The following is a 15062-nucleotide window of genomic DNA, read 5'->3' on the forward strand; positions in this document are numbered from 1 at the left end:
CTCAGACATGAGTCCCTTTCTCACTGCACTATCAGGATTCAAGCAAGCCGGGCCGAAGAAGGCTGAAATGCCAGAAACCGGTCCCCGGTAGCTTGTCTCCTTTCTGGTGAAGAATTGGCTTGGTAGTTTAGTCTGCCCTGTTCCCATGATGCACTGGGCCAGGGACAGACTGATTTGCATATAGCCAGGTTCTGAGCTGGGATGGTGCAGTGAGATAAATAACGGTGATGGATTAAGCCCTGATCTTTGGACTGGGTAAGAGTGGTCTGTTTAATTCAGACACTCTGTTCATCACCACCCCCTTTTCTGAATCGTTTTTGGCCACTATAGGTGTGGCAGGGTATACTCAGACATGAGTCCCTTTCTCACTGCACCATCAGGATTCAAGCAAGCCGGGCCGAAGAAGGCTGAAATGCCAGAAACCGGTCCCCGGTAGCTTGTCTCCTTTCTGGTGAAGAATTGGCTTGGTAGTTTAGTCTGCCCTGTTCCAATGATGCACTGGGCCAGGGACAGACTGATTTGCATATAGCCAGGTTCTGAGCTGGGATGGTGCAGTGAGATAAATAACGGTGATGGATCAAGCCCTGATCTTTGGACTGGGTAAGAGTGGTCTGTTTAATTCAGACACTCTGTTCATCACCACCCCTTTTTCTGAATCGTTTTTGGCCACTATAGGTGTGGTAGGGTATACTCAGACATGAGTCCCTTTCTCACTGCACCATCAGGATTCAAGCAAGCCGGGCCGAAGAAGGCTGAAATGGTGGTGCAGTGAGATAAATAACGGTGATGGATCAAGCCCTGATCTTTGGACTGGGTAAGAGTGGTCTGTTTAATTCAGACACTCTGTTCATCACCACCCCCTTTTCTGAATCGATGAGCTCAGGTGCAAGCAAAGAAAATCACCAATTTGACTGTTGTTGGGCAGCTAATATACAGTAATTTACAGGGTCAACAGGCCCTCACAGCCCTGGTCCCCGTGCCACTGCACCTGCTGCACCAATGGTAAAGTGCACAGAAGCATGAGGAGTCAGCAGGCACCAGCAGGAGTGTGTGATGAATGGACCAAGAACAGCAGGAGCATCTGCCGTCCGCTGGGAAAACACGAGCATGGACTTCAAACAAAATTTTATCTCCAAGCCTAAGACTGAAAGAGATATCTTCAATCACGAGGAGCACAAATAAATGAATGCTTGCAGTGATTAATTTTTTTTTTTTTAAACTAAGTGCCGGTTGCTGCACACGGCAAAGCTGGCGCTGCCCCATTAGTTTAGTGCCCTATTGGCTAGTTCTCCTGCTGGGGGAGTAAATCATTAGGGGTCACTTGTACGAAGCATTTTTACAGTCAGAAACGTCCAACCGTAAAAATGCTTTTAGAAATGTACCAAATACAAATTGTGATTCAGTAACCCGCTATCTACTCGCAATTAGTGTTTGCGATTTGGTATTCAAAAGGGGCGTGTTTACGACATCTCTTCCAATTACTGAATCTGAATGCGCTGAATTAAGGTCACATTTTACTGACTCCCATTTGCAATAGGTAGGGGTCCTTTGAAAATGGAAAATAATAAAACAAATAATTTTAAGAACAAGCAGCTGTCCCACGGACCCCTCTGTCTACTCTTAAAAAATTAAATGAAAAAACGTATTTTCTTGTAAGTAGTAGTTTAGTGTGTGTTTTGTAAGATGCTGTGAGAGCGTTGCGGCTGTGCCCTCATGTAATGATGTGAGAGAGGTGGTAAATTAATCCTATATTCGGTTGGTACAATAGAATCAACTAGCAGTGAGAAAGACTCAGCACATTTATAAAGAAATACCACGAGGATGTGATTGGTTACCGATCATATCTCCATACTTGAATGGCTGCTCGCAATCACGCTTCACAGGTGACCAGAGCTGCAATTACGGAGCCCAGGTCTAGGCTGGGAAAATGACACTTCTTAATGATGCTGCCTCACTGGGGGCACATATGCCTTAGCATGCTTGCGGCAGGGTCAGAAATGACTTCTCTAAATAAGGTTAGTACAGGCATACCATTATGCACTGAGCCTTTTGAACACACCTTTAGCTGGGACTTAAACATCAGTATGCCATACATCATGCCCTTAAATACCGAACAATGCTAATTAGTGCATGGCCTAATAAAATTAATTAATCTGCAAGGCACGAATCACGCCCAGAGAGCCACAGCTGCCTCTAAAGCCCTGCAGCCTCTCTCAGAAACTAGTGCAGCAAACGGCATGTGAAGAAGAAAGATGCTGCACAACTTGTGACCCTCGGCAACCCGATACACTGCCGTTTAAGAGGCACGCTGCAACTTTCTCCCCTCTTCCACGATGGTATGTTGCTAGACCCAAGATCTGCTCTCTGTACTCCTTCAAGCAAGAGATCTTTTTTTCCACGCTGCTCCCTTTTTAAAAGCAAGAGCTGCAAATGGTGCCTCGGTGATGTATAAAGTGTATGCGCGTCGCAAAGGAGTTTGTGCGCTCAGGGTTATTACACTAAATGCACGTACCCTACAGGGAACACTGGCCATTAGGCATTTTTGACTATAAGCCCTCGCCAAGTTACAACATTCCAGTAAAACGTACTTTTGTGGTAAGCAGGACAAAAGATTGTTACAGTGAAAATGGATCTAGTTTGCATTTATTGGTGTTGTAGAAACTTTCGTTTTGAGTGAAGTTCCTGGCATAAACTGTGCAGTGATAGGGTTCAGTTTAGTGTGTATTATTTGGAGCTGTTGAAGATGTGCCTTTTGAGTTAAGCTCTTCTCACACACAGTGCAGTGATAAGGCCTCTCTCCGGTGTGTGTTCTTTGATGCAACACAAGGGTTACCTTCTGAGAAAAGAGCTTGGAAGGCACTGTGCAGTGATAAGGTTTCTCTCCGAAGTGTTTGGTGTTGCGAGACTTGACTTTTGATTTAAGCTCTTCTCGCACACAGTGCAGTGAAAAGGTTTCTCTCATGTGTGTACGCTTTGATGCTGTACAAGGGTTGCCTTACGAGAAAAGCGCTTTGAACACACAGTGCAATGATGAAGTCTCTCTCCTGTGTGTACGCTTTGATGCCGTACAAGGCCTCCGTTCTGGGAAAAGCCCTTTGAACACACAGTGCAGTGATAAGGTCTCTCTCCAGTGTGTACGCTTTGATGCTGTACAAGGCCTTTTTTATAAGTAAAGCGCTTTGAACACTCAGTGCATTGATAAAGCTTCTTTCCTGTGTGTATGATTTGATGCCGTACAAGGGATCCCTTATCAGCAAAGTTCTTGGAACACAGAGTGCAGTGATAAGGCCGCTCTCCAGTGTGAGTTGTTTGATGCAGTACAAGGTGTGCCTTCCGAGAGAAGGTTTTGGAACACACAGTACAATGATGAGGCCTCTCTCCTGTGTGTACACTTTGATGCTGTACAAGGTGTGCCTTACGAGAAAAGCGCTTTGAACACACAGTGCAGTGATATGGTCTCTCTCTGGTGTGTTTTCTTTGGTGCTGTAGTAGATTTGCTTTTTGATTGAAGCTCTTCTCACACATGGTGCAGTGATAAGGTCTCTCTCCAGTGTGTATTAGTTCGTGCTTTAGTAGATTTGCCTTTTGACTGAAGCTCTTCTCACATATGGTGCAGTGATAAGGTCTCTCTCGGGTGTGTTTTCTTTGGTGCTGTAGTAGATTTGCCTTTTGATTGAAGCTCTTCTCACACACAGTGCAGTGATAAGGTCTCTCTCCGGTGTGTATTAGTTCGTGCTTTAGTAGATTTGCCTTTTGACGGAAGCTCTTTTCACACATGATGCACCGATAAGGCTTTTCTCCTGTGTGTATGCGTTGATGCTGAAGAAGGATTTTCTTTCGAGTGAAGCTCTTTGCACAAACAGTACAGTGATAAGGCCTGTCTACTGTGTGTACACTTTGATGGGGCCTCTCTCCTGTATGTACACTTTGATGAGGCCTCTCTCCTGTGTGTAAGCTTTGATGTCGTACAAGGCCTTTCCTATGAGCAAAGCGCTTGGAACACACTGTGCAGTGATAAGGCCTCTCTCCAGTTTGTATTTTTTGATGCTGTAAAAAAGTAGCCTTTTGAGTGAAACACTTTTTATATGTTTCGCAGGGATATGGCCTGAGGCTGGTGTGTCCTTTTTTGTGCCTCACAAGAAGTGTCTCATTGATAAATCCTTTGTCACACACATTACAAGCAAAGTGTCTCTCCCTCATGTGCATTCTGCGCCGTTTTCTTAAGTAGCTTTTTTGAGTATAATTCATCTTGCCTCCAGAACCTTTATGGCTTTTTATCCCATTCATATTTTCTAGATGTGATTGTTGTTCTGCAAAATAGAAAAAACATTGAAAATTACATGAAGAAAATATTTTTTGAAAAAGCTGCATTGATATAATATGGAGAAGTGAACAGTTACAATTCAGAGAAAACAATGTATGTTCTAAGAAAAAGAGTCACACTTCCTTTTGAGACACAAATGGTGGCTAGTCCTCCTACACAAAGTGCGGTGACTTACTTCTACAGCAGGAGCATGCTGGGAAATCAAGTGATTCACAAGAACTACTGTTAGACATGGGCTTTCTGGTTGGCTAGGGTAGACACCTAAGCCAGGCAGAATCCACCACTCTAGTCAGTGTAAGCCAGATACACACCTGAGATAATCTGCGCTCACCCTCTGGTAGCTTGGCGCAGAGCAGTCAGGCTAGTTTAAAGATGCAATGTGCAGAGCATTTGTGCAACACACTAGTGCAGCAACACAGTGAGTAAACCACAAAAGGGAATCCACGCAGGATTAAGTAAAAATAGATTCTATATTGTACATCAAACAAGACCAAAATGACTTAAATCACACCGTTAGTGCAAATAATGCAGGTTTGAAAGAGAAAAACACAAATGACTATGAAAACATAGGTCACAGCGCACCTGCGCTTCTATTACACTTCATACGGTAATTATAGTGAACGTGGTTAAAGGGATTGCATTTAGAAACCAAACGTACGGCGCAGGAGCACCTACTAAACGCTAAACAGTAATTGAGCTTGAGTCTTCCAGCAGTTCTCCTCTATGGACGGCCCTTCGCCATTCTTGCAGTCATCTCCAGAGCAGAGACAATGCTGAACAAGAAATGCCCCTCGCGCTCTTGCGAATTTGGAGCCTGCCGGGGCCGCTTGAATCGCGTCTCTTTGCCCAAGGGAAACCAAGCCACCCGTGAAGGAGAGCAGGGCGGCTTTACCACTCTTCTGGACCCAACCCGCCTCACAGTACCTTCGTGGGTGCCGGGTCACTGTCCTCAGGGCATCTGTAACTTGCTAACAATGTTGTCATGTCTCTGGAGTGGGACCCGACGTTGAGAGCTTCGTGCAGTATACGCGTTAAAACCGGAGGGTGAGTCTGGCTGGAATGAGCCTCAGAATGCTGGCCCGCCACATGTTACAGAACAACGTGTCGTCGAAAGGCCTGCCTTGAAGGCTTTCTGCAGCTACTGTAGCTCTGCAGCCTTAGACGCTGCACTGTACCACCTCAGAGCAGTACAAGTCTTCAGGGGGCTGTTCCTCGAGTCTCACGACCAGAGGGGCCACACTAGTTTGTTCTTGGTGGCATCTGACGGTGGCGATATCTTGCAGGCTCCGGGGGTGAGGGTCACAATACAATTCAGCTGCAGTGAGCACGATGCTCAAGGACGTGTTTGTTTCTCTGGTAATGCCTCCAGGCGAAACAACGCTGTTCACGCTAGAGAAAAACGCTCACCACATGCTGGTTTGTAAAAGATGGAGCACTTCCCTAGAATGCACAAAGGCACTCCCTTGGTCAGGGCGCTGCACTGTAGGCCCATGGTGCACTGTCCTGTAATGCACAAAGTTTTACCTTGGTGTAGAAGGGAGCACTGGCGACATGCTAGCCCTTGTAAAATGGGCTCACCCAGCAGAAGTCTTGGAGAAAAGAGGCAACAAGGTCTTTGATGGCCCTGAGATCTCGAGAGAACAGGGGGCAAGCAAACAAGCACTTCGGGGCACAAAGGAGGTGGCAGGCAGCAGACAGCACATTTATTTATTTTGAAAGTTTTATAGAGCGCGAACAAGGCCCTTGCGGGTATCAGAGCGCTTTACAGTAAATGTGTATAGGCATAACAAACAATAAAATTAAGCAGGATCATAAGAATAACATCAGAAAACTTAATAAACAAAAGGATAAATCAAACATTAAGGATAAACAGGACCATAATGAAAATCAGCAAAGACAATCACAGATAGAAGGACAAATCAGATCAGATAAGGTGCAGAACCGGACCTCGGTCTGAAGGTGATGGTAATACATTGATGATAAAGACGTCAGATAAATGGACCAGACTATACATATAAAAAGCCATGCAGTGCGGTGCACAGCAAGGGCGAAACATGTGGATCATGGTAGTGGCAAAAATTGATTAGGTTGTTAGGTAGGATGAATGGAGTAGGGGGTCTCACAGTCATATGAGGCTATGTTTACGTAAATTTTGCCATAAGGATGCCTTTTACTTCCAGTTTGAAGGAAGAGGTGAAGGGGTTCAGTCTTATTTCTGGTGGAAGGACATTCCCTATCCTGGGTGCCAATCCTGAAAAGGAACAATTATACGTTTTTTTCTTATTTAATTTTTGTGGCTTCAGAAGGAGGTTTTCTGCACTTCTTTTTGATCTTGACCCTCCAGATATTGTGAGGCTTTGTGTGAGATAGCTGGGTGCATTATGATGTAAGGCCTTGTGCGTCATGCAAGCTATTTTCAGGTGGGTTCTGGCTTCAAATGGCAGCCAGTTTAAAGTTTTTAGATCCGGGGAGATGTGTGCCCTTCTTTTCGAGCCAGTGATGAGTGTCGCTGCCGCGTTGGTGCAGGCTCTTAGAGGAGCTGTAGTGGCTTTGGGGAGACCGCATAACGAGACACTTCCATAGTCCAGCCACGGTAGAACTAGAGCCTGAACCACTAACTTGTCATTGGGAGGTAGGAAGGGCTTCAGCTTCCTCAGTGTATTGATATGAAAGTTTGCTCCCTTCATTGCATTACTAATATGCTTCTGCATATTGAGGTTACAGTCCAGAGTTATACCCAGAGATTTTGCCGAATCCACAATGGTTGGTTGAACATCGAGTGCTGTGAGGTGTTTGATCAAATTGTGCATTGTGGGGACTTGGGCAGGTGGGGCAACAAGGAGGAATTCAGTTTTTAACGCATTCAGTTTGAGGTGATTCACTGCCAGCCATGTTTGGGTGGTCTTAAGAGTATTGTTAAGCAAACTAATGTCGTCCAAGGTGTTGATCTTGAGGTAAAGTTGAACAACCAGATATGGAGACAGAATGGAAGGCGCACTCAAAGGAATTACGCGGGTTCTTGTAGCTTTGGATTTTCTTTTCTTTATTTAGGCAATTCTACCAAAAAGGACATACACAGCCAACGCGTTTCATTTACGTGTTGTAACTTCGTCAGGGCTAGGTCTGTGATGTTGATTCAGAATAGTAAGTGACCAGTAAAGTACAGAGGATAGGCGTAGTATGAAGCAGGCACCGTAACAGGTAACGGAAACTCTAGATAATATACTGGGTGAAACTGCTCAATATGCCTCGTTCCAAAAAGAAGTGAAGCGTGGCCTGCCGCCATTGATGGAAATCAATACTGATAGGTACAGAAATCTTATCTCTGTGATACAGCTAATGATGGTTTCTATATCGGATGTCGCTCAGCAACATGTGTGGTATAACGAAATAATTGGTGCGATGCATGCTATTGGGCTGCGTCGGAAATGAAGACAACGGCCCACTGGACATAATAGTCTCCCCAATAAGAAATGACGGTCTCCCGGCACGGTAACACGGGTTCGGGAGGTAAAGTTGGGTATCGTCGGCATACATGTGAAATTGCACGCTGGATGTTTGTAGCAGATCGGTGAGTGGTTCCATGAACAGGTTGAAGAGTGTAGGAGATAAAGAGGAATCTTGTGGGACTCCTAGCGTAACAGGAACTGGTTTGGACAGGGTGTTGTTGACCTTGAATTTTTGAGTCTGGTTATACAGAAAAGAGGTAAACCATTTGAGCACTAATCCTGAGAGACCCATTCTGTGTTTCAACAGATCTATCAAGTGTTCCTGTTTGACGGTGTCGAACGCTGAGGAAAGGTCTAGTAGGATGAGGAGGCATGCTTCTTTTTGATCAAGTAATTGAAGTGCATCATCAATGATGTATGTCATGGCTGATTCCGTGCTTTGATTTGCACGGAAGCCGGATTGGTGTTTGTTTAGGAGGTTGAAGTGATCGATATGTTTTGTCAGTTCGTGTTGAACACATTTTTCCAGAAGTTTGGCCAGGGTGGGAATATTGGAGATAGGGCGGTTGTTGTTAAGGTCCGTGGGGTCAGCTGAGGGTTTCTTAAGGATGGGAGCCACCTGCCCCACCTTTAGGGAGTCGGGGATGCAGCCTTGTTGAAGTGAGCTGTTGATGATCTTGGTCCATAGGGATAGTAGCATAGGTGTAAGACCTTTAACCGCATTTGCGGGAAGGAGGTCAGTGAGGTGATTGAAAGGCTTCAGTGCACTGAGAAATTTGCCTATAGATTCTTCAGAATAGGTGTAAAAGTATGACCATGTTGCATCGTTTTCTAAGGTAAACTTTGATATGATTTGTTGAGAAGCGTTTTGGGGTAGGGGGGAGGTTTTGATGAGGGGGCCAGAATTAGAGATTAGGTCCTTAAGGAGATCTTTCTTGATGTTCTCAGTCTTTAGGTTAAAGTGGTTAGAAAAGTCCTGACATGTTGGTTGTGGGTGAGTTAGTTCTTGTGGCCGTTGAGGATGGTCCTTAGATTGCGTTTTGATTAATTCAAAAGGTTTTTTGGGTCAATTTCTTGCCTGGTTAAGTTGTTGACTGAAGAAGTCTGCTTTGGCAGCGTTTGACCTATCGAAAATAAGCATTTCTCTTTCTTTTTAGAGTCAAGAGGAGCTTGGCGGATAGTACTGATCTCCAGTTATGTTCGGCAGTTCTGAGAGAACTTCTGTCCTCATTAAGGAGACCGTTGAACCAGGGTTTAGAGTCTTTCGTGGAGATTCTCTTTAGTTGCAAGGGAGCAATTCGTTAATTATCGAGGTCATGGAGTTTAGGTAGTGGTTGGTGAGGTCAATTACATTGGAAGTTCCAGCAGGGTGTAGAAGTAGATTCTGACTAGAGGTGGGTAACGTGTTTGTTTTGAGCTTTTTCGATCTCTTTTCCATATCTTCGCCTTTGTGGCTTGGGCCGAGTTCAGTTTGATTGTTTCCTTGATGAAGAAGGTGATGATGTGATGGTCAGACCAATCACAAGGGAGGATAGATTCCAGATGTGTGGAATCAGTCTTAGAGATGATTAAGTCTAAGATTGCGGCTTTATTGTGCGTCGGGCTGCTGCACAGTTGGTTGAGGTCTAAGGCGTTGAGGAAGTTTTTGAGGCTGTTGACCACTGTGTCATTAGGGTCATTCCAGTGGAGGTTAAAGTCACCCAGAAAAATGTGTTTGTTTCGTCGACTGGTGAGTGATGTGATCAGGTCCATGAGGTGTTCTCTGAATAGGAGGTTGTCGCCAGGTGGGTGATAGATGATGTGGAGCGAGCAGACAGGTTTACCATTACTGTTGATGTGGAGGCTGATGTATTCACAGGAAGGGAGTAAAGAGGGTATGGCTCTATTTACGGTGATGTTGCTCCGGTGTATGCATGCAATACCACCTCCAATCTTGCCTGCAGACCTGTCTAGTCTGATGATGTCATAGTTGGGGGAACCAAAATGCAGCCCAGCAGCAGCAGGTCAACACAACAAGGCAGTTAGTCAAAATTGTTATTGCTCCTGGCAGCACAGCAGTCCTCATGGCAATGAGCAGTTTGTAGAGCCAACAGTGTCTGGCTACAAGTCCCAAGCAGCGTCTAAAAACATGGGATCAGAGCTCCAGTACATATACTCAAAAATGTCTTTAATGAACGGGTGACTTCAAATGAACCCTCAGAAGTGTGCAACAGTCCCTTGCAGCCCATTCCTGGCTCGAGATGATCAGCAGGGGGTAAACCAGCCCTTTGAGTGAGGGCAGGACACAACCTATTCAAATGAAAGTGTGAACCACCTCTCTCCCAGCCCAAGGAGACTATCAGCATGCAGATGTATGCAGATGTATCCCCTGTAACACCAAGCCCCTCCCATTGGGAAAGCTTGGTTGTCATGGCTCTTCCCAACATGATAGTTGCAGGGGTTTCCTCTGTGGTCGAGTGAGGGGGTCACACGCTAACCTCAAAGAATAGTGTTCAAAGCACCGTCAAGGTCGAGCTTTCCCAATGCAGAATGCTGAACAGCTTTATTTAGAGTACTCATGAGGCGTCTACCAGACCATTGGCCTGGGGTCAAAGGGGAGTGCTTTTGATGCTTTATATTGAGGTGATTTAGAACGCTTTTTAATTCTTGACTATTAAAAGGTGGGTCGTTGTCAGATTTTAAGATTGCAGGTACAAGTCATGTCGCAAAGATGTCATCTAGTTTTTGAATAACCCTGCTCATGTGTAGTGGATGAAAGGTCTTCTACCAATGGAAAATGGGAGTATTGATCAACAATAACTAGAAGATGATGTCCATTCTCTGGAGTCCCATAAAAAATCAATAGCAATTCTCACCCAAGCATGATGTGGCAATTCTGACATAATCAAAGGTCGCTGACTAACTTGGGATGAAAGATAGTTGCATATGTGACAAGTCTTCAATTTTTTTTGACCCTTTTGTCAAGATCCAGAAACCAGACTTGATCACGGAGAGCTCTCTCAGAGGCAACTATTCCTCGATCTCCTTCTTGGGCAAATTCGACTACTTGTTGTCAGAGACTTTGCTGAATAACAATCTGTGTACCTTGCAGGATGAGACCTTCCTGCGTTACTGAAAGTTCATCTCTTACATTTCAGAACTTCATATACTCGCTGTCATTAGTGAGAGGTCTAGAATACTGGTCCCACAACCTTTAATCTTGACATGTCTTGACCTTGGCTTGTGGCAGTGACAACTTGCTCTAAAGACATGGCAGTTGGTGTGCTCAATTTCACAATACATTTGAAGTAATCCTCCACTGTCTTAGATGGGGGACCAGGGCACAATAAGCCAGTTTCTGATCATTCCCTGGATGATGAAGAATCGTTTAGTTGTAATTCTTGTGACCTCAAACCCCAATGCTCAATTCTAGGAGGCATTTTTGCTGTGGGATTGCCAAATATCATCAACAATGCTTGGGGATCAGCCACTAATGTGAAGGGCTTTCCATACACAAACACATGGAAATTATTCACAAGCCCAAACCACTGCCAAACTTTCTTACTCAGGTTGCAAGTAAGCACGTTCAGTTTGTGACAGGCTCTTATTGGCATGTACCACAATATGTCTTCGGGCATTTGGCGGTCCGTTATGCTGTGCAAGGACTGCGCCTAACCCTACAGGGCTAGCATCAACTACAACCTCTGTATGGAATTTGGTATAAAAGTAGGGCATTTCAATGGCGTTCTCAATGGCTTGCTTGATTTTTTGGACATCCTTCTCACACTCACGTGCCCATTGAAGAGACACATTCTTTTTGGTTAGTTCTGGTGCAATGACCATAGCAAAGTCTTGTATGAATCTAGAACAGTAATTGACCGTTCCAAGAAATGATCGTAAGATAGAAATGCCTTGTGGTGGATTTGCAGTTGACAATGCTTGTACTCTAGCTGGATCAGGTTTCATACCCCCATCACCAAAGACATGGCTGAAGAATTTCCAGTTTTTCTTTTGGAATTCACATTTGACAGCATTCAAAGTTAAGGCAGCATCATTCGGCAAATGACATACTTGCATGAGAGTTTTGTAATGTTCTTTCTGTGCAGCCCCACAATACCAATATATCACTATAGTTAAATGTATTTACTACAGGCTATATGATAAGTCAAATGACGTCTTGGAAAAGTTTTGCAGCAGAGGATATACCAAAATTCAATCACTTGTAGCAAAACAAACCAATATGCATAGAGAAGGTTGCAAAGTACCTGGATTGTTCTTCACGTTCCAATTGGTAAGATCCTTTATTTAGGTTGAGTCGAGAGAAGAACTTTGCGCCATTCAATTGAGTCATTATATCAGCAATGTGCGGACTGTGAGGTTTCTCTCGCTCAGTTGTCTAGTTGGCCTGACGCATGTCAACACTTATGCGTACAGCTCCTTCCCTGTCTCTTTTAGGCACTGTTACAATGGGAGAAAGCCATGATGTCGGACCAATGGAGCGTTCAATGATGCCATGTATAAGTTAAAAATGAAGTTCCTTTTCAACAGCTTCTTGCAAGTGAAACGCGACCCGTCTGTGTCTTTGATGAAAATTCTCATTTATGTGTAACCTTACTTTCATTGTTTGACTTTTTCTGACCCATGAAATAATGAAGGAAATTTACTTACAATTTCATGATGAGCATTCATAGTGTTGTTCACTGATATCAGTCCCATATCAGCAGCACTATGGAAACTCAACAAACACTTGAAGCTGTTCCTTGAAGTATATGAATAGGCGCATTCACCACAGTTTTCACATCTTTCATCGTGGCTACAAATTTTTTATTTGACTTTTGAAGAGCATTGAGGCAGCCCAGGAGTATACATTAGTTTTTGAATTGGTAAGCTGTGGTACTGGAGATATTTTGTGATACATCACCAGGGGTATAATATTTATCGAAACACAGCTGTCTTCATGTTGAATTGTTTTCAAATTGGATTTTTTCTCACATTCGACTAGCCCCATATGTGCATGCCTTTTTGAAGTAAACATCAATATTGCACAATTGTCATTGTCCCTTTCATTGTAAACAGACACAGAGGAATTATTTCTCTATGATTTAGACGATGATCAACTTCATTTTTCGTCGATTTACCTTAATTGGTGTGACCAGGAGTACGTCGAATGTCACTGATGTAGCGTTTGGTCGGCCATTTTGTCTTCACGCTGTAATGCACTTACGTTTATCTTCACGCTGGAAGTCATCACAAAATGATTCGCTTTACCACAGTCTATACATATCTGTCCAATGGCGGGTCATTTACCTTCGTGTGGAAATGACATTCAATATCTGTAAAAAGTTTTCTTTTTCTGTGGAGACAGGACATTGTGCCCTCTGCCTTGAACCTTGGCTTACTTTTCATGCTCATGTCCGACGCACTTTGGACGCCTACGGCCTCCATGTCTGTCACTTGGCGATAGGCACGCTTGTCAGCGCAAACAGCCTTGAGAACTTGATACAAGTTCAGTTTCCATCAGCATTCTTCTTTGAAATGGGATCACTGAAACAATATCGATGTAAAGAATATCGAGTTACAAAAATATCGAGTTCAAAATATCTAATACCAAAATATCGACCTCCTATCTCCAAACAGGTAAGTACGAAAATATCGAATCAAAAATATCGATGTAAAAAATATAGTTAGTCAAAATATCGAATTTTTTTAAATGCTTTAAATTAATTAAAAATTAATAAATAATAAATATAATTAACTTAAACATAATTAAACTACTTAAATAACTTGAAAATTAATAAATAATGAATGTAAGTAAAAAAAAAATTTTTGAAAATTAATTTGTTAATACATATATATATATAAACGTAATATTAATTAAATATTTACAATATTTTTACCGTAGGATAGCGAAAAGTGTAAAATTTACTATAATCAGTCCATTAAGTGCAACAGTAGAGAAAGCGTTGGATAGCATAGGGTTAAAATTACTATTCAAACTCCAGGGAGTGCAACAGTAGGGAAAGCGTTGGATAGCGTAGGGGTAAAAATTACTATTCCCACTCCAAATAGTGCAACAGTAGGGAAAACATTGGATAGCGTAGGGGTAAAAATTACTATTTCCACTCCAGAAATTGCAACAGTAGGGAAAGCGTTGGATAGCGGGAGGGTTAAAATTACTATTCCCACTCCAGAGAGTGCAACAGTAGGGAAAGCGTTGGATAGCGTAGGGGTAAAAATTAATATTCCCACTCCAGTGAGTGTAAATGTAAATGTAAATGTATTTGAGCTTATATAGCGCACAGCTACCCACAAAGGGTTTCCCGGCGCTTGCTTAGGGAACCCGTCCTGGTATTCCCCTGTGAGATAACCCCGGCAGGGTATCCACAAGGTGAAAGCCAGGCATCCCGCCGCGAGGGGCCGTTGTGGAGATTAAGCAAGCTATTGCCCAGAGTCGCAGAGTGTGAACCCATGAGTCGAGAAGGCACCGGAGCGAGAATTATCGAGTCCGTGGAATTTTTGAGCCCAAGACCCGCCGAGGCGGGGAATTGAACCCTGGTCCAGGGCCGATCTCAGCTTCTGGGTCTGCCGCCTCTAACCCCTGAGCCACACTTCTCCACAACGTGGAGTGCAACAATAGGGAAAGCGTTGGATAGCGTAGGTGTAAAAATAACTATTCCCACTTCAAAGAGTGCAACAGTAGGGAAATTATTGGATAGTGGGAGGGTTAAAATTACTATTCCCACTCCAGAAAATGCAACAGTAGGGAAAGCGTTGGATGGCGTAGAGATAAAAATTACTATTCCCACTCCAGAGAGTGCAACAATATAGAAAGCGTTGGATAGTGTAGGGGTACAAATTACTATTCCCACTCCAGAGAGTGCAACAGTAGGGAAAGCGTTGGATAGCGTAGGGGTAAAAATTACTATTCCCACTCCAGTAAGTGCAACAGTAGGGAAAGCGTTGGATAGCGTAGGGGTAAAAATTACTATTCCCACTCCAGTGAGAGCAACAGTAGGGAAAGCGTTGGATAGCTTAGGGGTAAAAATTACTATTCTCACTCCAAAAAGGGCTACAGTAGGTAAAGCATTGAATAGCGTAGGGGTAAAAATTACTATTCCCTTTCCAAAAGGTGCAACAGTAGGGAAAGCGTTGGATAGCGGGAGGGTTAAAATTACTATTCCCACTCCAGAGAGTGCAACAGTAGTGAAAGCCTTGGATAGCGTAGGGGTAAAAATTACTATTCCCACTCCAGTGAGTGCAACAGTAGGGAAAGCGTTGGATAGCGTAGGGGTAAAAATTACTATTCCCAC

At 43.8% G+C, this 15062-nt stretch overlaps 1 protein-coding gene across 1 annotated transcript in view; it reads right to left on the minus strand.

Annotated features, from left to right (window-relative positions):
• Positions 1 to 2328: 2328 nt before the first annotated feature.
• Positions 2329 to 15062, minus strand: part of LOC144821626 (uncharacterized) — a 44704-nt gene continuing 31970 nt past the window's right edge. Inside the window, exon 3 of the mRNA XM_078678879.1 lies at positions 2329 to 4310. Coding sequence (XP_078535005.1) covers positions 2959 to 4310 — 1352 coding nt within the window. The 3' untranslated portion in view covers positions 2329 to 2958. The remainder of the gene's footprint in view (positions 4311 to 15062) is intronic.

Source organism: Lissotriton helveticus, chromosome 1_1 (assembly GCF_964261635.1).
Source record: "Lissotriton helveticus chromosome 1_1, aLisHel1.1, whole genome shotgun sequence".
Taxonomy (NCBI): domain Eukaryota; kingdom Metazoa; phylum Chordata; class Amphibia; order Caudata; family Salamandridae; genus Lissotriton; species Lissotriton helveticus.